This window comes from Trachurus trachurus (assembly GCF_905171665.1).
Source record: "Trachurus trachurus genome assembly, chromosome: 17".
In the NCBI taxonomy this organism is placed as follows: domain Eukaryota; kingdom Metazoa; phylum Chordata; class Actinopteri; order Carangiformes; family Carangidae; genus Trachurus; species Trachurus trachurus.
The window spans coordinates 10,979,013-11,003,752 of record NC_139900.1 but is presented as its reverse complement, the minus strand read 5'-3'; the positions used below and the strand labels follow the sequence as shown (position 1 = coordinate 11,003,752).

At 43.5% G+C, this 24,740-nt stretch overlaps 1 protein-coding gene across 2 annotated transcripts; it reads left to right on the top strand.

Annotated features, from left to right (window-relative positions):
• Positions 1 to 319: 319 nt before the first annotated feature.
• On the top strand, positions 320 to 23,210 carry zzz3 (zinc finger, ZZ-type containing 3). Of its 2 annotated transcripts, none has more exons than XM_083991693.1 (12): positions 320 to 366; positions 6,566 to 8,435; positions 12,161 to 12,299; positions 12,941 to 13,088; positions 13,512 to 13,624; positions 14,344 to 14,415; positions 15,070 to 15,171; positions 15,518 to 15,613; positions 17,115 to 17,264; positions 20,250 to 20,384; positions 20,865 to 20,965; positions 22,074 to 23,210. In XM_083991693.1, exons 2-12 carry the CDS (start codon positions 6,631 to 6,633, stop codon positions 22,216 to 22,218), a joined length of 3,006 nt encoding a protein of 1,001 aa, XP_083847819.1. In that variant the 5' UTR covers positions 320 to 366; positions 6,566 to 6,630; the 3' UTR covers positions 22,219 to 23,210. The 2 variants fall into 2 exon arrangements, with proteins under 2 accessions (XP_083847819.1, XP_083847820.1); XM_083991694.1 differs by lacking the exon at positions 320 to 366 and adding an exon at positions 561 to 1,527.
• Positions 23,211 to 24,740: the final 1,530 nt, after the last annotated feature.

The following is a 24,740-nucleotide window of genomic DNA, read 5'->3' as shown; positions in this document are numbered from 1 at the left end:
AAAACATACTGAGCAGTGTGCTTCCATTAATTGTGTCACCCTTTTGCTGATTTCTCCAAACTACAGTGGGTGTTGGGTGCATAACAAGGAGGTAAATTAGACCCCCCCAAAAAATTAAAATATATTTATTATAGTGTGTATTCACCATTCATTAAAAGTGATAGTAAACAGTCGTGAATTAAGAGAGGTTAGTGTGTGACCGACTCACTGCACTTCTGGCAGGGGGGAAAATGTATAGTGTTGCATTTTGACAAGCGCGGCTGAATCGGCTCACACACACACTCACTCACACACACACCCCGACTAGTTGACTGGACTGAAAAAACATGGCTGCGGCCGAACGTGCAGCAGATTTACGGAAGTGAGGTATGTGTAATTCTTGAGCTACAAAAAGCTATTTTAGAAGTGGACCACCAATTCGGTACTTGTAGCACAGCAACATTTAACAAACCCTGAATTTAGTATCCCAAGAAAAAAAGAAAAAGAAAACGTCTACGACCTACCTGCACTGTTTTGTTTTTGCAGTACACACAGATATATCGGCAAAGTTATGCGCGGAACAATCAGCTCAGCTAGCTCGGGTTAGCTAATATTAACCTGCTGCTGCGGCGGCGGCTGCTAGCACGTAGCTGCTAAGCTAAAACGGTTACTAACTGCCGTTGGCTGCTAACCATGCTACTTGTGCCGCTAACCATGCTACTTGTGCTGCTAACCATGCTACTTGTGTCTGTACGCAGCAGTTGAAATGTAAACCTCGGCGAAACATAATGTCAGTAGCGGTTCCCTCCCTTTTTTTCTGTTGTTGATGCTAGCTACTATGCACCCGATGTTAGTTAGTAACGTTAGTTAGTAAGAGAGAGAGGAGCTACATCTGAAATCGCCTTAACGGTCTCTGCGGTTAACTGGGTAAAACTAGCCGAGCTAACGTTAGCCAAGTTGGCTAACTAGTCTAGTCGTTCACGAGAATGTAAAAAAAACATTTCACAATTTAATGGGCTGGTTTAGGATTAGATTAGATAGTAGTGTACTTGTTAGTTGGTTGGCAGCGTGAAAGATAATGTGAATTTTTATTTTTGACGGGTGCAACAGTCTGCCGTGTTTGGGGGGTCTTAAAGCGTTAATGTTTTATATTAATTAGCCCCTGAGAGCTAACGGTAAGTTTAGTTTGCTGGGGTTAGCTCGCCAAACGGCAAAGCTGTAAGTCAAGTAACGTTTGCTCGGGTTGGAAGTTGTGTTTGTCCATGCTAACGTTTACCTTGCTCCTCGAAACCACCTGTGTTTTTTTCTTCTTCTAAACGTGGTGGTTCCGGAGTGTTTTTTTTAACGGTAAACTTTATAGAGTTCACCTGACGACAAGCGCAAAAACTAGTGTTATGTTAACTTGACTTGACCGACATGTGGAGGTTTGAGCGATTCTCGTCGGTATGTACAACAACACGACTGCGTGGATTTTTTGTTGCCAGTAGGCCCTGTGGAAGTGTTGAACTACAGGTCAGCAGCAACAGAGACGAACAGACCAACACGACGGTAAAAACAGCTCAAAGCTTATTTGTTTTATCATGAAACAAGATTGAGATTTCTCACTGTGAAACTCAGTTAGCTTAGCTCGTTTGCAAACAACACTAGCCTCTTACACTTCTGCCTGTAAGGAGGTTGTTTACTTATGTCAGGGCTCCAGACTGCTCCTAAATGGGGGCATTTTGCCCCTAAAATTTGAGACAGTGCAAGTAAAATTTTTCATCTACTTGCACATGTGCAACCAGTAAATTTGCTGTTTTTTAACACTGGTAAAATGTGGAAGAGGCGACTCAAAAGATCTAGTATCTGTAATCACAGGTGGCAGGTCAATGTGTGTGAGGATCAATGAATGAAAGGGAAATGTGTATATTTGCTTTGCAAGTCGATGTGTGCCGCTAAATTTTCTGCTTGAGCTCCTAAATTTTAAGTGATGGGCCACTGTGCTCTAGTGAAAAAATAAAAAAGTTAGTCTGGAGCCCTGTATGTAAAGCTGTGGCGTTCACCGCCTTAACATCTCAATGAAACCAGTGTTAGGATGGTGTATGAGGGGGCAAACGAGCAATTTCTAAGCACTGGTCTGTCATGATTGTAGTAATACAAATCAGCACGTGTTAAACATAACTTCACAACCAAACACGCTGTAGAGAAGCACAGGAAGTGGTTTGATTCAGAGGTAAATCACACGTGTTCTGTCTTGATCCTTGTGTGTGAGACCAAAATCATATTCTGGCTTTGACACTTTTCACATATGAGGTTAACAGTTAGTTGACAGCTTGTGAGTAGAAGTTGTTCTTTTCTTTTACATACATGGCAGTGTTTTGCGGTAAGACTGTAATGAACTTGCTCAATCCCCTCCACTGCCAAATGAAACTAAGTACTTAGGTGGTTCACTGGGACATGGTGTGCTGAGATGTTTCCTTGAAAAATAAGCAATTGTGTGATCTTCCATGTACTTTATTCATTATTGGTAGTTACAGTTAAATGTTTATATCTGACACACAAGGGCTGATATGACACCAGATGCCATGTTCAGATAAAAACTCACATTTCTTCTTGGCTCAGTAACTCAGGACTGTTCACTGTCATTTACCCACTGATGCTAGAAAGAGAAAGCACCAAACAAATAATGGTCTGTTGTCTTAAAGCAGCAGTTCCCAACCTTCTTGGCTTATGACCCCATAAAACACAGCAGTGTCTAGTTGTTGCCCCCGATCAGGCGCTTTGACCTTAGTGTTGACATCAGTTACATGCAGTTCAACCAAAAAAAGCCACTCATCTGTAAGATTGTTTCATTTAGGCACTTTTCAGAGGCATGAAGAATGAAACACATCAGATTTTTTTCACATAATTTTGTGTAACAGAGTTTTATTCTGGCTTAGGTACATGTATTCAAATTTTCCCCCAGCCTTTATACCTGTGGAGTGATAATACAGTAGTGTGCGAAAGATTTAATGTGAGAGTGCTTCCAGAAATGAATCAATGAGTAGTTTCTATATAATAGTTGAGGTCATACAAAGTGCAGTAAAAGAAAGAAAATGTACCATTTGCTGCCTGCGACCACCCTTTGCTTTTTAAATGCCAACCAGCTCTCCACCCAAGCACTTGGCAAATAGATAGTTACCACAGTTTTTATGTGCATGAAGGTTGTCGCAGTCCCTTCGGTATCTTCATGTAAACCCAGACTGACTCCGTGATGTTGAGATCAGGGCTCTGTGGGGGGGCAGATGATTTGTTTCAGCGCTCCATGTTCTTCTTGTTGCTGATTGCTCCTTATAACCCTGGTTGTGTGTTTGTTTGGAGTTAGTTACTGCTGTAAAATAAATTTGATGCCTCTCTGATGGTGAGGCTGCACGATGGCGAAGAATCAATACATCTGAATGTGAATGTAAAGCCTCGGCGCAGCGCTGTATGTTTTGATGCTGACTCTAGATGCTGCACAGCTAAGGAGGCTTTTACTAATGATTAGCCCTCCATAAAAAAAAAAGTTCTTGCATGCCTACTTTGTAACAGTGTGGACTAGGAAAAAAAGCAACCTACATGCACTCTGTATTTTATAACACTGCAGTGATTACACCTCTCTTATGTGTGTGTTATATTAGTCTCTCTGTTCTCCAACTCTCTGTAGTAACCTACACTGTGCTTTATAGCAGCTGAATTCACAGTATAGTTCTCATGCACATGTTTATTTTGTTTTTGTTGTTAGACAATAGAATGAGAGTTAGATAGAGATTTAATTGCAGCCCGTAAACGCTAGTTAACCAGCAATCATTCTGGATCTGCTGCGCTGCGCTGATAAAATCCTTATTTTATAATTGGAGCATCATCTGTAAAAAAGTCGAGATAAAAGCAGGTTGGTGACAACAGCTTTTTTGAGCTTTTGGATATATTGGCAGTTAAAATGAATGATCACAGCCAAGACGAGGGTCGACTAAAGACTTTTCTTAACTTTTCTGGCAAGCAGCCCCTGACCCTCATTGGGCTGGACCGGACTTCATGTGTTTTGATGCTGTTTTTGGAAAAGCTTAGTTGTTGTGAGAGGAAAACAGCGCAGGGAGAAGAGCTGAAACTGAGAGAAAAAGACGTGTTTTCAAATTTAAGTGGCTTAATGTGGATGTAGTCATAGATATGGTATTCATGTTTGGCAACTTAATAACAACTCGACTGTATTGTTACCCCAACACAAATCCAATTCCTACAGGCGCCTGAACGTGACATTAGACCTTTGTGTGTCAATTACTAGTTGAAGCCTCGCCAGCTACGCCAATTATTAGCATAAGAGAGTGTGAGTTAATTTATCATCTAGTGATTTAGCCTAACTGTAACCCTGATCATTTAGGAGTAGTGATTACTTTTTAGTTTTTGAGAGCAGGTCACATGAGCCAGCTTAATTAGTTTTGTCGTGTTGAGTCTAAGGGTGCGGGGCTCAGTCTGAATAACTTGCCCCCTGCTCCCCCCCATTGTGTTTTTCTTTCTCTCTTCTTCTTTTATGCATGGACAAATCACATTAGCTTTCTCAGCTGGAGTCTTTACTGGAGTGTGAATAATACGTGCATGTGGTAATGCTTATTCCAGGTGACTATTATGTTATCTCCCTGAAGGAATATTATCAAAATGCATTTGTAGCCAGGGTAGCCTTTGGCTTTGATGTTGCTGTGTTGGCAGTGTGTAGGGGACGGGACTGATTGTACTAGGCAACAAGGAGCTTTTAAATTAGTTTGGACAGAGGTCGTCCCACAGATTGATGCACTACGAATTAATGTAAATGAACACCATGTCCGATGCTAATTGATGCAATCATTTCTCTTTTCTACACTGAATGTCTAAGACTATCTCATCCTCTGCAAAAGGGACGCTCGGTGAGATCATCTCCCCCTGAATGTCACTTTAGCGTGACCTTTACCGCATCACATTTTTATTGTCCTCTGTTGTTAGATTTATTAGTTGGAGCCGTGATGTAGAGGATACTTCAATGGCAAGTTTCCTGCGTGTCTTGATTGGGAATGTTCCCAGGAAACGGAGAATAAATGCGTGTATCCTGGTCAGGAAAGTATTTTTAATCCCTCTGCTTTAATCTAAAAATTCACACTTATTTTAATTACTGCATACAAAGAGGTAACTCCATTAGTCATATACCTAAATATATATTGAGATTTTAAGGTATTAACATGGTTTATAAATGCAAATGATCCCACTAAAACTGTAAACCACTAACATTTCTTGCATTAACACGTTGCTTTACATCTGCTTCCCTCCATGACCTTTATACAGACTCAAACACCGAGAGAAACAAGAATAAGATGACTTTTTATATGTATTTTTGTCCGTGTTGATGACTAACCTCGCAATGTTAATTAGGCTACATTTGCCTCAATGTGAGTTAACCTGCCTCCATGAGGTAGTGAAATTATCACAGATTGTCTGACCTAGATGACCTGTCATGCATGATGCAAGACGGTGCACGATCTGTGAAATGGATTAGTAAATATAGAATAAGATGTACTACTTAGTGGCTGCTTGCATTTGGATAGTGGTAATTTTCTGGTACACGCTGTGACTCAGTATTTTTTCTTTTTCCAATGTAATGTACTTCATCAGCACTTTTTTTAGGCTTTGTTGTAGCTTTAATTGTGTCAGGAAGTTAATCATCGTGTCCTAAGCTTGTATGGTTGTCCACACTTAAAGCCTGCTGAAGGAGTGTTGTTGTTTGAGCATTAAATCCTTTATTTTCTGATAAATCGTAGAAGGAAGGACCGCAGCCTGTTGGTCCTCAGGCACACCTGTTGTACAGAGATAAACAGACTACAGTGTGTGATGATAAACGCTCACCTGCAGTGTTATCTCTGCTGAATTGGATGTAAGAATTTCAGTGTAGCTCCTGTCAGAAATCAGTCAACCAGTAAAACATATTTATTCTTTTTGTCTGACAGACTAAGCAGTGATCTCTGGCTGCGGGGGGATGAATACAACCTCCCTGAAACACACACATCATGTGCGATGACTTGTCTACAGTTAATGGTTCACCTCTTGTGAAACATACAGGGTTTTTTTCTCCACTTAAAATGCTCAGTGCACTGTAAGTTGCCTTTTACCTCTTGAGTAAGCTTCAAAGCTCTGACATTTGTGAATCGTTGAAAGGAACAAGTGTGAGTGGTCATTTAGGTCTAAATGAGAGATCCGACCTCGCTGTTTCCTGTTTTGATCAGCCACCTTTTAAAATATATTTCCTCTGCTCAGCCCTGGGATAAGACGTCTAGTTTAGCCTGTGGCCAGAAGGTGTTGCTTAGCTACAATGACAGCAGAAATCAATACTCCTTTGGTGTGAGCTGAGAAATGACCCAAGCCGTATTTAACAAAGGCCTTTTGGGGAGGGGGGGGGGGGGGGGGGGGGGGTGCTTTTGTTTGAAGCACTTTGGCCGGCCAGCAAAGCCTGTAACTACTGCAGTATTAGTGCTACAGCGTAACCCTTGAGCTGTAAATGTTTGGCCGTGTTGTTTATTGTAACGCCTTAATGAGGTGTCTGTTTGTGTGTGTGTGTGTGTTTTTGTAGGTGCCCACATTCTGCTGCAGAGGAGCGAGCACCAGGATGAGGAGACTGTAGGCATCCGCCGTAGTATGGCCGCGTCCCGTTCCTCGCGCGTCACAAGGTCATCAGTGGGGCTCAATGGATTGGATGAGAACTTTTGTGGTCGAACCCTCAGGAACCGCAGCATCGCCCAGCCGGAGGAGACCTCGGTGTCTCCGCTGCCGAGGGCCCGCTCGCCCAAGAAGAAGCAGGAGTCGAAGCACGACCCGAAGCAGGACGCCAAGCAGGAGTCGAAGCAAGACGTTAAGCAGGATTCGAAGCAGGACGCTAAACATGACGCCAAGCAGGACGCCCAGCACGACGGCCAACAGCAGGCCCCGTTGCAGGGAAAGGAAACTGACTCAAACGCTCCCCCGGCCGAGGCGGAGCAGTGGACCAGCTCCAGGAAGCGGGGTGTGTCCTGTTTAGAAAAAGACATTAGTCCAGAGAAGCCTGAGAACTGTGATAGAGGGAAAGGGGCGCGGGATGCCTCTCCTCAAATCAAAAGGGCCAAGCGGTGCTCCCGCTCCGGAGAGCCTCAGGGACATGAAGAGCACCCTGAGCCCCCCAAACCCGAAAGTCCGCCCGCGCCGGTCTCTGCCCCGGAGCCCGGCAAGGACAACAGTTGTGAAGAATTTCCTAGTCAAAACTCTGCTAGTATAACTCCTTCCTCGCCTGTCCTGAGTAAAGAGGAGGCGGAGCCGACAGGTGAGAAGGCGGAGGAGGAGGAGGAGGAGGACGGCGGCCATGTGGAGGCTGACGGGGCGCCTCATCAGTCCCCGAACGCTCACAAAGCTTCTAACGGACTCAGAGAGAATAAATCAGAGGACTCGAGCACACTCACTGAAGAGTCCGGTGCAGACGCCGCCACCACCGCCGCCTCCTCTGCCGCCAACAACAACAACTGCCCGTCGCTGCTCAACGGCAGCCAGGCGGCGGGGCCCTCGTCCCCCGACCCTGCTGTGCCTTGTAGAAACTCTGTCCCCTCCGGGCAGATGGAGGTTTCGGTCTCTGGCTCAGGGGAATCGCCGGCGCTGGAGGAGGCGGCGGCCGCTCCAGAGGAGGACCCCGTCCCTGAGTTGATCGTGGCCAAGGAGGAGGAGGCGGCGGCGGCGGAGGAGGAGGTGGACGTGGACGTGGACGTGGTGGGCGAGTCCTTGTGTCTGGCCCACGAGGAGCAGGTGACGGAGAGCGAGGGCGACGCCAACGGCCGGCCGCTGACACCAGTGCAAGAAGCTGCTGCCTCCACCTCCTCTTCCTCTTCCTCCTCCTCCTCTTCCTCTTCCTCCTCCTCCTCCTCCTCCACCTCCACCACCACACCCAACATGAACAGTAGTCCAATCAACAACAACAGCAACTCAGGAGAAACTACACCCCCACTAGCAACAACCCCCTCCCCCACAGAGCCAGGGTGCAACAACCCCTCCCTATCCAGCACGCCCCCCTCTTTCACCGAGCTCTACGAACACAGATACACCCTACGGACGTCGCCCCGGAGGGCCGCCACCGGGGGCAAAGCCACCTCCTCCTCCTCCAAGCCCAGCTCCCCGCCCAGAGACAATGGCCCCCTGAGGGAGGAGGGGGAGGTGGTGGTCGGGCTGGAGGAGGACTGCCCCACGGTGGAGGAAGCCGCCGCCGCCCCCGACCCCTCAGACTCTATCAGCACCTCCATCGAGGAGCCCATGTCCGTGGATCCCGGAGACAGAGCGGGCCGCGAGGTCGGCGGCGGCGGGTCTGAGGCCGAGAGCAGCAAGGAGCTCGCACAGACCCAGGCTGCCGAGGAGGAGGAGGAAGAGGAGGAGCCAGACGTGTATTACTTTGAGTCTGACCACCTGGCTCTGAAACACAATAAAGAGTACGTGGGAGCTCCTCTGGGATTCGGCCTTCCCCCCTCATCCTTTGTTGGTTTAGCTCTCACACATGTTGGTCGCTACGTTCTGTGATCATTGCGTTACTTCTGCTCTGTGGGTTTGAATGAACCAGAGATTCACTTCACAGTAAATGTGAATTTCTATAAGCTGAGAGTATTTTATATTTTTTAAAGTGCTGAAGAACTTTTAATCCTGGGTCAGTGCAGTGGCAATAACACAAGAGAATCTCATTTTATTGTGTCCAAAATGTTAGTGGTTCTCAAATGTTTTGGCTTTCACTCCTTGCAGACTGAATATGTGAATGAGTTGTGAGCAGACCTCTGAACCTCTTAGTTTCATTTGAATAACTGTAACTGAGGATTTATTTATTTATTTGATTAGGACAATGCACATTAATCAACATATCAGCACAGTTGCTAAATTTCATCTGTTGTCCTAAGGCAGGCATTATAAAAACATACAGACATTACACCATGACAAATAGATAAAACTTAAAGATAAAATCTTATACAAACAATGAGTCCCGCTTCACATCAAGGTTAAAAGTCCATACACAAAATAGAAAGGGTAGAAATTGTGGTGTTTACTCTGGAGGATTTTTTCTTTATGAAGTCTTGTAATAGTGGAGGGTCAGAAATCAAAATTTGAGTTACGAATAGCATTTATCTTCTTTGCTGTCCCTGCTTTATTATCTCATGACCCTGAAGGTTTATCTTGCAAATAGAGCTGCAACTAACTAATCTGCCATTTAGTTTCTAAATAGTTTGGTCAGTTAAAATGTAAGAAAAGAGTGAAAAATGCAACCGAAGGTCATATCTTCATGCTTGCTTGTTTTATCCAGTGACAGTCCAGACCTTAAGTACAACACATTTTCTGTCACAACCAAAGAAAAAGCATCAAATCACATTATAGAAGCTGCATCCAGAGACATAATTTGACATTTTTTGTGTGAGAATTGACTGAAACTACTAATCAGCTGCTGATTAATTCTTCGCATATCAGCAAATGAATTGACATAATTGTTGCAGCTTCTCTCTCAGCCCTGTGCCTGTCGCCAGGCTTTAAGGACTTTTTTCTGCCCACGACCCAGAGGCTTTTTATGTTTCAATAGTTTGTATTTTATAATAAGTTGAAGGAGTTGTTTTTTTTGATTAACAGACTGTAGAAACGCTGTTTTGCACCAACAACACATCGACAGAATGTTTAATTATTATCCCGGTTAATTTTAGCGTCTTTTCCTCGGTCGTTGTGGGAATATGGTTGAGAATCTAACTATAGCTCCTGTCTTATTGTTTAGCTTCTTCATGTTTCAGCATTTAATTTTCACCTTCAATCTGCCGCTGCGATTGTGTGAATCTGTTGCCAATTGTCAGATTTCCAAAGCCTGAGGAGAATGGATGTTAAAATTACTCCTCTGATTGCCTCTCTGCTCTCTTCTCTCTCTCTACTCAGGGATAAGAGTTTTAGAGGAGAGAGATTTCTCGGTGCAGGGCTTTGTTCCTAGTTTTGTTGTCAGATGTCATGCAAGATTATGTTGATGTTAGCGGACAGGTCTCATGCTGCGCACAGTCGGGCTCTGCTAACTGCACTGTGGCAGGTCAGCTGATTCATGATGCATCTTCATAGGGAGGATGGGGGGGGGGGCGGAGCGCTTTAGGGGGCTCAGAGTACACCGTCGGCCGAGGTCCCTCCGTCTTTGACACCACTATTGGCGAATGTATCAAATTTGTATAGCGGGGCCTTAGAATAAGATTTCACAGGGCTCGTATTGCAGGGTAATTCGATCAAGTTTCTACCACGCGCCAAGGTTTCGTTACGCAGAGTAAGGAGATTTTTGAAGGCTCGGATCGATGCAGTAAGGAGTCATTTTTAGGGAAGTGTGACTAGGCATTTTAAGTTTGCTGAATATGGAGAATTGACACCGGCGTGATTGATTATCTGTGCATAGAAAATCTTTTGACAAATTACCCCCCTCACCTACATTGTGTAAATATTTAAAAAAAAGTCTTAATCTTAATTATCAGGACTTCCACAAAGCAAAATGATTGTCCTGGCCGCAGCCTTTGGTTTGGCACCGGTGTTTTGCGAGTGGTCCTCGGGCCCAGTAGGTGGCAACGGAGCACCAGGCTTGTCCCCGGACACCTGGAGCGAGTCCAGAGCGCCGAAGATGAGGAGAGGAGCCAAGTTCTCCCTCATTCCGCTAAAACGGATTAATGCGCAGATCGTCTGTTCATCAGAAGAAGTCAGCATGCTCGCTGCTTCCACTTGCAGAGATCTTGCATTTTAATCAGAATCACTCTGTCGTACAGGAAGTGTGCAGCAGTGTGTGTGTGTTTTAGTGCCACTGTTGCAGAGCCAGATTTACAGCTTCAGTTGTAGTACCGTTTAAAAAACCCCCGAAAGAAACACTGATGCTTCACAAGGTCAACTGTGCCTCACGTCGTCTAAAAGGATGGTGTGTGTGTGTGTGACTGCTGAAGGAATATGAGGTTAAACACAGTTGACTTGACTCGATGTTTTTTACATGGAGGATTCTTTTTTAAACACCGGCAGCTATTGAATAAATTGTGTCCTGTGCATTGATTTTCATTCATGTCCTGTTAGGGGGGAGATTGATCCACTCTGCTCCACTGAGCACCTGCATTAGGTTATAGCCGTGTAGGACGCTGTCACGCCACCGTCGATCCCCTCCCCGCTCTGCTCGCACTGTACAGCCTCTGAGTCAGTACCACACTTAGTCACTGACAGCTCAGTTTGCAGTTCTCCTCTTGCCCCAGAGGGTGTTAGTACAAAGGTCAGACCTCCACAGCACTGACGACTCCTCAAGCACCGCAAAAACCCTCAGTGTTTGTCTTTGCAAAGATTTTGGTATTTGCTTTGAAATCTGACTGATGTGTATAGTTACAGATCAGACCAGTTTATTTATTTGTTACTTGTACATGGATCCCCGTTACTTGTCACCTTGGTGAGGACTATTCTCCTCTTCAGCTTTAAATCATAAGGCGGTCAAAATAGCCGAACAATGAAGTCAAATTATACACAACAAATAGGATTAAGTGGGTAATAAGTTGCTCAAAATATGATTTCTTTACCTTTCTTGAGTTTCCTTTTGAATCTTGATTTATTATCAATACCAATAAGATAAAGAGGGAGTCTGTTCCAATATGATATAGCTGTATTTTAAAGTGCATTGGATTTTGGCTGAGGTAAAGTGAAATGACCTTTTAAGGCTTGTCGAGTGTTGTTATTATGTCTATCAATGGTCGGTTGCAGCTGTGAATACTGGCTTTTTGGTCTGTGTAAGGTCCAGATGTTCTTTAATATAAAATAAGGTCATATTTTAGCCATGACAGCTTTGACATCGCTCCTCATTGAGCGTTTGTTAGAGGAGCAGTGTTATAGGCTGTTGTGTAAACCTTTATTTATAACCACCTGCAGTTCTTGACGATGTACATTTTATAAGCAAAGCAAGACTGGTAACACTCAAACACCTGTAAACGCGTTTTACACAACAAAAAACTAGATGGTAAAGCCTGGAGAAGTCCTTCCTGTCTTGTGCAACTATTACGGCTGTGAGCACCACGGGTTAAATTATGTATAGTCTGGGTTGTGAAAGTTTGATGCACTGCAGCATTGCAAGTGTCAGGTTGAATAATGTAAGCAGTCCGTTCACTCCACTCGTGTCTAAACTCGCTTCCCTTCATGTCAGTTATCAGAGGCTGCTGCAGACCATCGGCGTTCTGGAGGCCCAGCGCACACAGGCCATCCTGGACCTGGAGACGTTAGCGCGTCACCAGAGAGAAGCACTCACCGATCCCATCAGCTTTGTGGAGCAGCTGCAGAAACGGGTAAAAAAAAAAAAGGAAAAGGAGAGAGAATGTGTGATGTTTTAATTTACAAGAAACACCTTAGGTGAATGAGTTGCGCAGAATATTCACAAAACACTGGCAAGCTTGTGTTTTAATAAGTTGTCACTTCCTCTGCATCAGCCCCACGCTGAGACGTGTAAGATCTTGATTTTGGTTTCTTTTTTGCCTCAGGAATACCTCGCTTGTTGAAACGTTACTGGAATAAAAAAAAGAAAAGTTTGATAGCTTGTAAAATTCAGATTCAGGCTGCAGAGTGCCGTTCCTTTACTGCTGTGCTGCTCTGATTTTTATCAACTGGGGCTGGAAAAATCGAGAGTATCTCAAAAGAAATCTGTAAATGAACCAATGTGGACGATTAAATCTGACCGGCAGATACTGTCAGAACACCTGCTGCAGATGTTGAAGCAAATATTTGTGCAAAAAGTGATGAAACCTTTTGTTTCTGCTCGATATGAAGATTTGAATATGATCAGATTAGATATGACATTTAAAAGTAGAAATATCTGCTTTTCAGTATCGACACATCTAACATTGCAGCAGTGATGGTTACAGAAGTCATGTGTTGATCTGTTAATGGATCGTGACTGATGGTTCGTGACTGATGGTTCTTGTGTCCCCAGGTGAATCTGGGCCTGCCGTGTCCTCAGCGGGTCGTCCAGCTCCCCGACATCGCGTGGGAACAGTACACCTCGGGCCTCGGCGACTTTGAGCGAGAGTTCTGCGACAAGAAACGCAAAACCAGGCGGCTGAAGCTGATCTTCGACAAAGGCACGTGTAAATTTAGAAACGACCGTGGATTTCATTAAGCAGGGATGAGTTCTTTTTGTCTCTTTATCTTGTATTGTGCACAAAGCCGGGGATAACCAGATTGAACCTTTTTTGTCATCCCACAGCTTTCAAAGATTTTTTTTAATACTTTATTGCAAAGCTTCTTACCTTCACAAACATAATCAGTCATTTCATTCTCTTAGTGAATATATACCTGGAAAAAAAAGAAAGGTACAATATCGCAAAGTAAATAACAAACCATAAAGAATACAGACAAACATATATATGAGGCAAACTGGTATTTCCCAAATAAGCATCTCGAAGAATGGAAATTAACAAAAAAAATAGAATAAAATAATAATATAATAATAATATATACAGCTTTCAGAGATAATCATTCTTTTTTTTATCTCCGCCATTCAGGTTTGCCTCTTCGACCAAAAAGTCCAGTTGAGCCTAAGAAAGAGGGCGAGTCCTCCACCATGTATTCCTCTCTGCCCACCAGTGACGCCCTAGAGAACGGGAGACAAGCGCAGGTACAGCTCTTCCTCCTTACTGCAATAATAATCTATACCACACACACACACACACACACACACACATGCTGCTGCTGCTGTCGTCGCAGCGGTGCATCATTAGTGCAGCCGCAGCTACATCCATCCATACGCTGCCCTGCAAATCATCAGGTTATTGCCGTCTCACTCTGACTGGCCTCACCTTCGTTATTCTCACCCGTAAGCACATTTGAGCAGAAAAGATGGTATCTATGGAAACATGAGGGGGACCGCCTCTCTCACACCTCTGATTATGATGTCTTATTCTTGGCCTCTATTATGTGTGTGTGTGTCTCTACGGTGTTGTATAAGCAGTAAGGTTTCACTTTTTAATTGATTGTTGGGATTAGACGACACTAAGCATTTAGCAAACAGAGCAAACAACTCCTTGATTATTTCTCTCTCTCCCTGTTTGTGTCGTTGCGTCGAGCACATTTGCATTCCCCAGGACGACGCTGTCTGAATCCTAACAGGATTTTGTTTGTCACTCAAAAGAGTTGCTGTTTTTCTGCCTCTTCCCGACGACACGTCTCAAGTCGCATCTGACAGCCGGGCTTTCTCTGTCAAACTGACACATTCAGTGTGCCAGGCAGTTCATATGCATAGATCTCTCCAAATAGCATTTTGCCCCCTTGGTTTTTTTTTTTTTTTTTGCACTGTGTCAGTTTTTCAACATGCCTGTCACTTGTTTTCTTTTGCAGATGATCAGGGGGAGGATTTGTCATCCAAACAAGTCTGACACATTTAACCAGCTGTGGACTGTGGAGGAACAGGTAGGAAGCACAGTGTGAGACGCTGAGCTACATTTATATCAGATTGACATCATTTATCAGGGGAGGGGGCTGGTGTTTGGTTTTTATCAATGCATCACAGATACACAAAACAACACAATATGATAAACACAAATAACAATAACCAAGTGTCTGTGGTATGCTCATGGGTATTTGTATGTATTGTTATATGTCTATTAATCTATTCCACTGGGCTTTTTTTGACTGATGTTTGTCTATTTATGTAAATACGTGCATCCCATTGCTTAGTGTAATCAAGTCTGCAACAAGGACCTTTGTTCTTTTTTTTTTTTTAACAATATCTTTATTGGATTTCCATTTTTAAAAAAGACATACAAGAACAAATAACAACAGAGAAGTGTGTAAATTGGTACAGAAGTGTACAAACATGATACACTGTCAGATCAAATTTTTCATACACATACTTCCATACAACTGTACAAACAAAACAAAACAAGAACATGGCGGTCAGTGGGCCTCCCAATGAAGGCACATAATCATGAGTCCACAGAAGATGTGTTATCATAGAGTCCGGAAAACGGAAGAGGAGATTGGGTCGTGCAGAGGGTGCATCTAGTATACTGTTCCAGTCCCGTCCAAAGGAGCTTTGTTCTTACACATTTTCACCTTTTCTAGAAAAAACTGGAGCAGCTTCTTGTGAAGTTCCCTCCTGAGGAAGTGGAGTCCAGAAGGTGGCAGAAGATTGCAGACGAGCTCGGCAATCGAACAGCAAAACAGGTGACAGAGAGTCAGGATTAACATGAGAGAAGTGCATGTTTATGTGATCTACACTTAGTCACTTATCTATAAATGATGATAAACTGACTAATTGTTTGCTTCCAGTTTTCTGTGAACTGTCGAATCGTGCTTTTTTTTTTTCAAGCACGTCATGACATTGAAAAATCTGTGTCTTTTACTATGGCAACAGACTGTAAAATTACAAGTGTACTCTGACTGCTATCATAACTGGACCCCCTGCAAGCGCCTGAATGATGTGTGTGTGCGTGACCTCAATTACTTGAAGCAGCTGCTCCGCTGTTGGAAATAATTAACGCAGCAAATTCTCCTGTTAAAAACTTTCCAGGTTGCCAGTAGGGTTCAAAAGTACTTCATCAAACTGACAAAAGCTGGTATCCCCGTGCCTGGAAGAACACCCAACCTGTGCATGTACACTAAAAAGGTAACCCTCAACTACTAATTTCATTAAAACAAATGGTTTTCTTAATGAATGTTGAAGTGAGGAGGTTAAATGTTTGAGGACAGATTGATTTATTCTAGACATTTGAGAAAAGCCATGATGAGATAAAAATGGCTAACAATGTTGTTCAAACCTTGAGCAGATGAAAATGAAAATGAATATTAATAGTACTTAAAGTGTCTTTAGGAAAGCACTGGTCCACATCAACAGCTTCAGGACTTGACTAGATGAACACCTTTCATCCAAAAGATATTACCTCATTTGGTGTTTTGATGATGATGATGAAGAGCGCTGTTTAACATGTTGGTCCAAAAACTCCCATAGGTGTTCAACTGGCTTGAGATCTGATGAATGTGGAGGTCGTAGCATGATTCACTCCCATTTCCACACTCATCAGACGTTCAGTGAGGCTTTGAGCCCTGTGGTCAGACGCTCTGTCGTCCTTCCTTTAATCTCTCACCTGTCTGGCTCAAATACTCGCCTCATGGTAATGAAGTGATGCCAGGAAAATTGTTATGAGCATTTCAGCAATTTTATGTTTGAAAAATATTTACCTACACAACACAGTTTTGTTTTGCTCATCATTATGTGTTGCATTTATTTATGTACCGTATATGACCATTTAGTAGCCCGGGCGTTTAATATGCTGAATCACCTTGGAGCCCAGGCGTTTATAAGAACCAGGCGCGTATTTGCAACAGGCTACTAAATTATTTGTTTTTGCTATGACCCAGCAGCACCAGACCATTATTTGCAAAGAACAAGGAGGTCACCGTAGGACCACTGGAACAAAACTAACACACTGTACACACAACACAACACAACTGTGTTACACACTGTAACACAACTGTCAACTGTCAACTGTTATCAGCTGCCACGTCAGCCCCCACACCTGGGATACCAATAAACAGCAATCGGCACACAATCAACTAGGGCTGGGACGATATGCTTTTCTCCCGATTCGATTCTTCAAGATTTTTTGGATGGCGATTCGATTTAAATTGCGATTCTACGATATTGCCGATTCTCTCGATTTTTAGTCTGCATTTTGAACATTTATCTGCACACAAATACTGTAGGAGCCTATAAATTAACATACTCCATTATAAAGTGAACTTAAACCCTTTTCAAAACCTGTGAAAAGGCTAACAAATGCACATTGCACAATATTTAAAAAAATTCAAAAAAAAAAATATTTATGTGAATCGATTTTTTCTCCCACCCCTACAATCAACACACACGGACACACACACTCTGGCTGGATCCTTACATTTTGAAGCCCTGAATGCTTCAATATCACAGATGCAAATACCAGTGTGTTTTAATTGAACGGGCGTTTCATATGCTGAATGAAGTTGGATCCCCAGCGGCTTTTAGAGCACAGACACAGGCGACTATTTGGTCATATAACACTTGTGATATCACAGTAGTGATTTTACCTATCCAAAACAATCATCTGTTTTTGTTCCTGCTCGTCCACCAGGCATCCAGTAAGAGGCAGCACCACCTTAACAAGCACCTCTACCGGCCGTCCACCTTCCTGACCTCCTACGAGCCTCCGGTCTTCATGGACGACGAGGACGAGCGTGCGGCGTATTACAGCGGCGTGCAGGACCCCTCTGCCGACGACTCGGTCAGTGTTCACACAACATCAGTCACTTGGAGGCCCACAAAGCTCTTTTGTCTTAATTTTGAAGTGTACTGTGTGTTTTTACACTAGCTGGGTTTCCATCCAAATGTATCGAATTTAAGAGCGGATTTTGTGAAAATGCGCAAAAAGCAAATGCGAATTTATGACCGTTTCCATTCATTGGTGTTTTGCGATTAGGAGGAGTGCGTGAATGTATCCAACAGTTGACACTCAGCTGACAGCTGACACTCAACATCATGGACAATTTACGTACTTTCCGGACTATAGACGCACCTGTATAAGCCGCACCAGCTAAATTTGAAAAGAAAATACTGTACATATAGGCCGCACTTGAATATAAGCCGCAGGTTTTCATGTTGTAACATGAGATATTTACACAGAAAGACAGTCGGGAACTGTGCAAGTCCGCTCGCTTTTCCGCTGTTCTGGTTATGCTCCTCTCGCCCATGTGCATCTGTTGACAACAAAGCCGGCGAAAAATCAACAAATGGAGCGGTGGATAACGTTACATAACACGATGTTACAGCGTGTGTTTGTGTAGTCTTAACTGTCATAAATAAAACATTATGGGTTACGGAGCGCGTTTTGTGTTGCGGTGTGCAGAGACGAGAGCTGGGAGACGGGGCGTCGTTCTCCATTTGTTTGAACGTCGCTGGGTGAAGTCCAGCAGCACTTCACCCACAAACTCTGGCTCAATTCGCATAACCTGTTTCCATAACAAAAAGTCGCATTTTCATTTAATCGGTACGCTGACAAATCCACCCACCCAAAGCGTAAAAACTTTTATGCGCATTTACTGCCTTTTTTCGAATTTCTGGCGTTTCCATTCAAGTATTTATTTGCAATTTTTGAAAATGCGAATAAAAAAAGGTGGATGGAAACGCAACTACTGATTATCTAATAACTGAAGTAATTCGCCTCATTTTCTGTCACTGATCACTGCAGCTACTTAATTAAGATAATGACGAGCTCTAATCCTCTTCTGTCTCCATCCACTGTCCTTTTCTCTCCTTTGTGTATATAAAAATGGTCTGTAGGATAAACTGGTGAAGCTGTGTCTGATCTGCCTTTTGGAGCTTATCGTATACCTTTTTTTTTATTATTATTATTATTTTTAATTAGATCCATTTCAGATGAGACAAAATGCGGTCTTGTCTCTTCTATCTGTATCTTTTGACAGAGCATCCCGCCGTCTCCTCGCTCCATTTTAACACCTTTGGATGAAATGAGCATTTGGCCCTTGATCATATTCGTCTCCACCCCTCCCCCCTCCTCCTCCTCTCTCCGATCGGGGCAGGGTGTGCTGTTGAAAAACTGCTAAATCAGAGCAGGGGGCCCGGCCAGCCTCGCCTCTTTTTCCATTTGAACCGCTCGACTCCCGACGCTCGGCGTTATCCAAGCGCTGACATTTTCTTCCTTCCCCCCTTTGATGGCAGTAACCTTTAAGTAAAACCAGGTTGCTGTGTCCTGCTGAGAACACAGGCTGCCGGCTCCACCAGCGCGTTAACAAAACCTCTGACACCGCCGGTATGAAGTAAAGTCACAAAGATGTTGCCAGCATGGGCCACGATAATTTCTCACTTCACCAGGTTGTCCTTTACTTTTCGGCCGCGTTTGCAGGTTGAACAGAAAAGTCTTCTCAGGGCAAGTGTGTCGGCAGCTTAGCAGGACTTTTCACAAAGCCATTTCCTGTCATGACCTGGAAGGACAAGTGATGGGTTTCTGTTGAGAACCAGACTTTGCACCTTGCCGCTTTTTTCCAAACTTGTTGTCTCCTCTCTATGAGAAGGTGGAGGTTTTATACAGTCTGGACACAGAAGACATCCAGTGTCTTTTATGAAGGACGTCGATACTTTGAGCTGAAAGAGGATCTCTGCTCATGACAGAGACACTACAACAAGTGCTGCTCAGACAGAAAACGAACGAATTTAAAAGATGCGAGTGCATCGGTACACAGACTAATGAATCGGTCTCAGTGTAGCTTGAACCGGCCGGTGGCCCGATTACAAAGTTATAATTCGGTTTATGCATGCTGCATCTCCCTCTGTGACCGCCTCTCTCTCCCTTTTGCAGCGCTCGCTCAAGCTTTTTTTATTTATTTTTTTTAACACACATGCAGACTTCCACTCGTGCCTTCAGTCATATTTCACAGCAAAAAGTTACACAGGAGGACTGACAGTATGTGCCAGTTACGGAAGATCAGAGGACAAATACAATACACGGACATAGATGTACTTCACCTGTAACAACGGCACTGCTATTAAAAAAAGGCACGTTTAAAACAACAAAAAAACTGAAGATGATGAAAAAGAGTGCAGCAATGTTCTTCGTTGTTTCTTTGACTTTAATTTGTGCCAACAAACCTAACCACCTTAATATTGTTAATTTTTTCATCCAGAAGGGCTTTAGAGAGCTCTTACATATTGTTGTTGTTGTTATGTGTTACACTAATACACTTGTTCTGTAGTCTATTGATAAATCTTTTTGAAAGAAATGCCACATTTACAGAACTGACATGTTCAATTATATTGTAAAATGATTGTCTACTTTCAACAAGGAACTATCATTGCATCAAACCCCCTCGAATTCAGCTGTGCAAAATCGAATTGAATCGTATCAAGATCCTACCGAATTGAATTGTTCCATTTTGTTCCTAAATCGTATCTTACCCCATGTATCGGATCGTCTTGTATTGGAGAGATGCACACCCCTACAGAACACCTATACTAATGTTCATGCATAGGAAGTTTCAACTAAAATTAGACGGATCAATATTGTCAGCAAAACTGTTTGTGGCATTTAAAAAAGATGTAGAGAATGTCACCATGGGATTGGATCTCTGGAGTCATGTGGAGATGTTTTGTGTATGTCTGGATGCCTGTCACTCACTCCCTCTATCTCCTTCTGTCTGTGTTTGCATGTTTATGTCTGTGTGTGTGTTTGCCTGCCTGCTTCCTGCACCCCCAGGACGACGAGAGCGTACCTGTGGAGTTGAGGAATTTGCCAGAATACAAAGAGCTTTTGGAGCTGAAGCGACTGAAAAAACAGAAGCTGCAGGAGATCCAGGAGGATAAGGTCGGGGTGCGGCACCTGGGATACAAGGTGAAGACTGAGCACATTTCTGTACAACATAAACACGACACTAAAGCAAGGCTTCTGCATATACAAGTGTGTGAAGGCCACTGTGAGCAGGTTACCAAGGACAACGATCGTCCTTGTCGTTGCATAATATCCTCCAGCTCCAACAGTGATTGATTATGAAGCATGTACAGACTGTGCATCGTAGAAAGACTTGTCTTTTGACTCTGTAAGGTGGTGGGAAATGTCTCAGAAAAAAATCACTGAATCATTAAATATTTAAGACATTTATATATTTTCCAATTTGAAATAAGCAACACAGGACAGAAGTCACTTATCTTTGAGATTAGAAATATCAACATTACTCAACAGTGTAGTATTTTGTGTTTACTTTCCCTGTTATTAAAGATTACAGAAAGTTTTTACCTGCATGAATTAGATGTGTACTGGTCTGACATTGTCTGTGTTCTTACGATATTGTTTGTGTGTGTTTGTTTTGCGCAGTGTGACGTCTGTGGCATGGAGCCGATCCAGGGAGTGCGGTGGCACTGTCAGGACTGTCCGCCAGACAACTCAGTCGATTTCTGCTCCAACTGCTCCGACTGGTGAGTCTGCTGCTCCTCCACCTCTGAGCTGAGCTGAGCTGAGGCTGCAGCACAGGGAGACGACATTCATTTGTTCACCTTCAAATTTTCAAGTATTGTAGTATTTGAGGAGTATTTGAGGAGGTGCAGAAACATACGAGATCATTTTTTAAAGAAGATCTGAGGAACATTGTAAAATACAGGACCCATTAAATGAAATGTTACCAGAAACTCCCTCCTAGCTCTTTTTGTTAAGTACTAATGTTTTAATAAAGAAAAAAATGCAATAATATATTGGATAGATTATATTAAAACTTTAGATTTTGAGTCAGACAGCCCAATGGGACAGAGGACAAAATAGTTCAAGTACTTTTCCGACACATTTCCCTTCATTTAGTCTTCGCTATGAGTTTATTTGACCATCAACACATTGAAGTTTTTTTTACATAACATATTTCCCGGACTATAAGTCGCACTTTTTTTTAGTAGTTTGGCTGGTCATGCGACCTATATTTCGAAGCGACTTATATATCAAACGTCTGCGACTTGGCCGGAAATTTCAAGACAATACACGGGCACAGTTAGCTCACTGTAACAACAACAGTCTTCTTCTTACTTGTTTTCACTGTGGGACGAGGGCGGGGACTGCTAACACACAGATCACACACAGATCACGCTTCTTCAACAGTTTCTACCCGGCTACAGTCAGACTTTTAGCAAACACAAAATAACCCGGGCACATGGCAACACAACACGCACCCACCTCAGTAGCACTTGGCACTTTACACTTATTTATTCCTATATTTATTTACTTATAGACATAGATCTCTGGCCTCTTTAGAAATGTTATGTCCTTGTCCTTTTTTTAATCCCAGGCTTGAGCCTTTTTAAAGTGTTTTTCTATTGTGTCTTGTATATCTTTGTGTGTTCTCTTTTGTTTCTCCACCTGACCTGGAACAACCGTACAAAAATTCCTAGGTGTGTGTATGCACAAATGGCAAATAAAGATTTTGACTTTGACTTTGACTAACTCCATTGGCTGACAGAAAGTTAGCCAAAACGACCGGATCGCTTACTTCTGCTTTAATGTTTTTTTTTCTTCTTTTCTCTCCCCTCTCTCATCTTCCAGCTTGTTCAAGACAGAGACCCACAAGCCGAACCACCACTTGGACCCGGTGTACCAGCCGGACACCTTTCTGGACAGGGACTACTGCCTGCCTCAGAGCACAGGCTACAACTACCTGGACCCAAACTACTTCCCGGCCAACAGATGACAGGGTCCCAGGCGCCCCTAGCTCCAGGCTCTCTCCACATATCCCACAGGCCACTCTGTGCATGGCTCCATCCTCCAAGTCCAAGATAACCGCTTAACCCGCCGCCAGGCAGGAAGGCCAGCAGGCAGACGTGCAGCCAGGCAGCCGGACGGGTGGGGGCCTCAGAGCAGACCACAGTGCTGCTGCTGCTGCTGGGGGGGGGGGTGTGGGGGTAAAACTGGCCTCCCTGACTCAAGCAAAGGGCGGCCGTGTTGGGCTCCCCAAAACAAGGGGGGGAGGGGCCCACCGCTCCACCTCAGCCAGGTTAATCAACGGATCTGTGATTTGAAAACGATACACTATTTTTAAAAACAAACAAACAAACAAAAAAACAACAACGAAGGCACACCGACATTCCCGAGCTCTGTGACTCCAGGAGGGCGGTCCCCGTTCCCCGTTTTCCCGTTCCCCGTTCCCCTCGGCCCGTCAGCCAGCGCCCTCCAGTTACCTCCCTGTGCTGCTGCTGCTGCTTCGAAACTGGAGTATTGACGATCAGTCTGGTGAATGGAGATGTGTGTGTGAGTGTGTGTGTGTGTGTGTGTGTGGTCGACCAGTGTGTCATAGTGGACCGTGAAGTCATCAACACACAGATGGTGGTTCTGTATGTGTGTATGTGATCTCTCCGTGTTATGCAAGAGTGGAAAAAATGTTCTAGCTAGGTATCCGTAGATCGAGTATTTATGAGTCGCAGCCTCCCGTGCGGTGCGGTGAGAGTCGAGGGGAGGAGGTGGTGTTCGGTTGGTCGGTTGGGGGGAGGCGAGTGGGGGTGGGGGCTGCTGTGAGAGACATCGGACGGACACTGAGGATCGAGGCTGGTGCGTTCAGGCGCTGCGGATCCAAACCTCGCTCTGCAGATGGACCTGTACGTACGTGTTTCAACATGGAGCCGTCAACTTACACCACTGTCGCACACAAACGCTGCTCTCTACCCCCCTCCCCCCCTCACCTTTCAAACACACACACACAAATACACGCACGCACACAAACAAACAAACACACAGATGCACACTTTTCATCTCTTATTTCCTTTCCCTTTGCTCTCTCCACTAAAACACGTCTAACAAGGAAGCACTACAGCACGGAGAGCAAAAATGTTTTTGATGGCAGGCGAACGGGAACGTACGGGAAAAATACAGAAGACTGTGTTTTTGTTTTTCTTTTCTTTTCTCCTCCCCCAATGTGTGCCGTTGTTGATCATGTTGAGTGTACAAGTATATGGTGAAAAGTAGCCAGTGCTAGTTGCTGTGTGCCATTTTAAAAAAAAAGAAGAAATATTTTTTTGTTTTTTTGTTTTCGGGGGGGAATCCCACCTCCGAACTTGGCCACAACTTTTCTCCCTTTTTGCGTGGCACCATCGACCCACATTACCCCACATTATCGATCCAGTCACCATCATCACCATCATCATGCCTCTCTTAGACCTTCTTTAATTTCACAGTCCACTTCAAAAAAAGGTCCATTTAAAAGATTGTATTTTTATTAATCTATTTAAAAGAAGAAAAAAAGAATTGAGGTAGTGGTTGGTGCCTCCACTGTGGAACAACCCACACAATTTTATACACATAGATTTTGTTGTGCTTGAGTAGACACCATTTTGTATGGTTTTCGTCTCCTTCCCCTCCCCCCTTTGCCCTGCTTCAATATCTGTGTATAACAGTCTGTTCTTATGTAAAAAAATAATTTAAAAAATGTAAAAAAAAAAATGCTAGAGGAGAATCGTGGAAATAAAAGTATGTGAAAATAGTGTTTCTACATATGTGGTTCCTGAAGCATTATTACATTATTTGTGTCTTCAAGTTGACTCCAGGTTTGACTCGTGGTTGAGCATATGAATCGACTCGATTAATAAAAAAAAGTCGCAGAAATGTTTCAGTTCCATATTCAGAAATTGGACTTCGGAGCTTTTCTGTTTTACATCATCGTGACCTGACGAAGAAGAACGGATTGAATAAGAAACCTGTGAAGTGAAATGTGAAGACAAACTATCATTTCATAATCTCATCAAGTATTTACTTGTTAAATCAATTAGTTCTTTGTGAAAATAACTTATGCCCAATGATGGTTTATTTTGCTTCTTTTGTTCAGTTCAAAGTCCAATTTGCAGGATTCATCAAATATTTTACTCTTTTTACTTGATAAGTGATAAATAATAATCAGATTGTTTGTGTATATTCCTTTGTTGTAGAGCTAATCAATATCTCTGCTCTATAATCTGCCTGAGATTAATCAACATGGGATTGAAAAAATGCTTTGAAACTGAATCAAGATGTGCACGGTTTAAAACAGAAACATATACTTGTGTGTTTTCTATATCTATAAAAGGAAACGGCAGGAAAACGTTGCTTCCCAGAAACAATGTCAGACTGGTTCCCCTTCATCAGCGGAGAGGCCGAGAGTGAGCGACAGCTAATTTACCACCTCCTCTACCTGCTAAAGTGCTTCTGTCGTGTAAAAACAAGTGTGGTTTTTTTATAGCATGAGGG

Excerpts from the sequence above, each read along its gene's own strand:
- zzz3 (XM_083991693.1), top strand. The coding sequence starts at position 6,631 with ATGGCCGCGTCCCGTTCCTCGCGCGTCACAAGGTCATCAGTGGGGCTC. Across the intron at positions 15,172-15,517 it reads GCAATCGAACAGCAAAACAG|GTTGCCAGTAGGGTTCAAAA; the intron begins GTGACAGAGAGT and ends AAAACTTTCCAG. Across the intron at positions 17,265-20,249 it reads ACCCCTCTGCCGACGACTCG|GACGACGAGAGCGTACCTGT; the intron begins GTCAGTGTTCAC and ends CTGCACCCCCAG.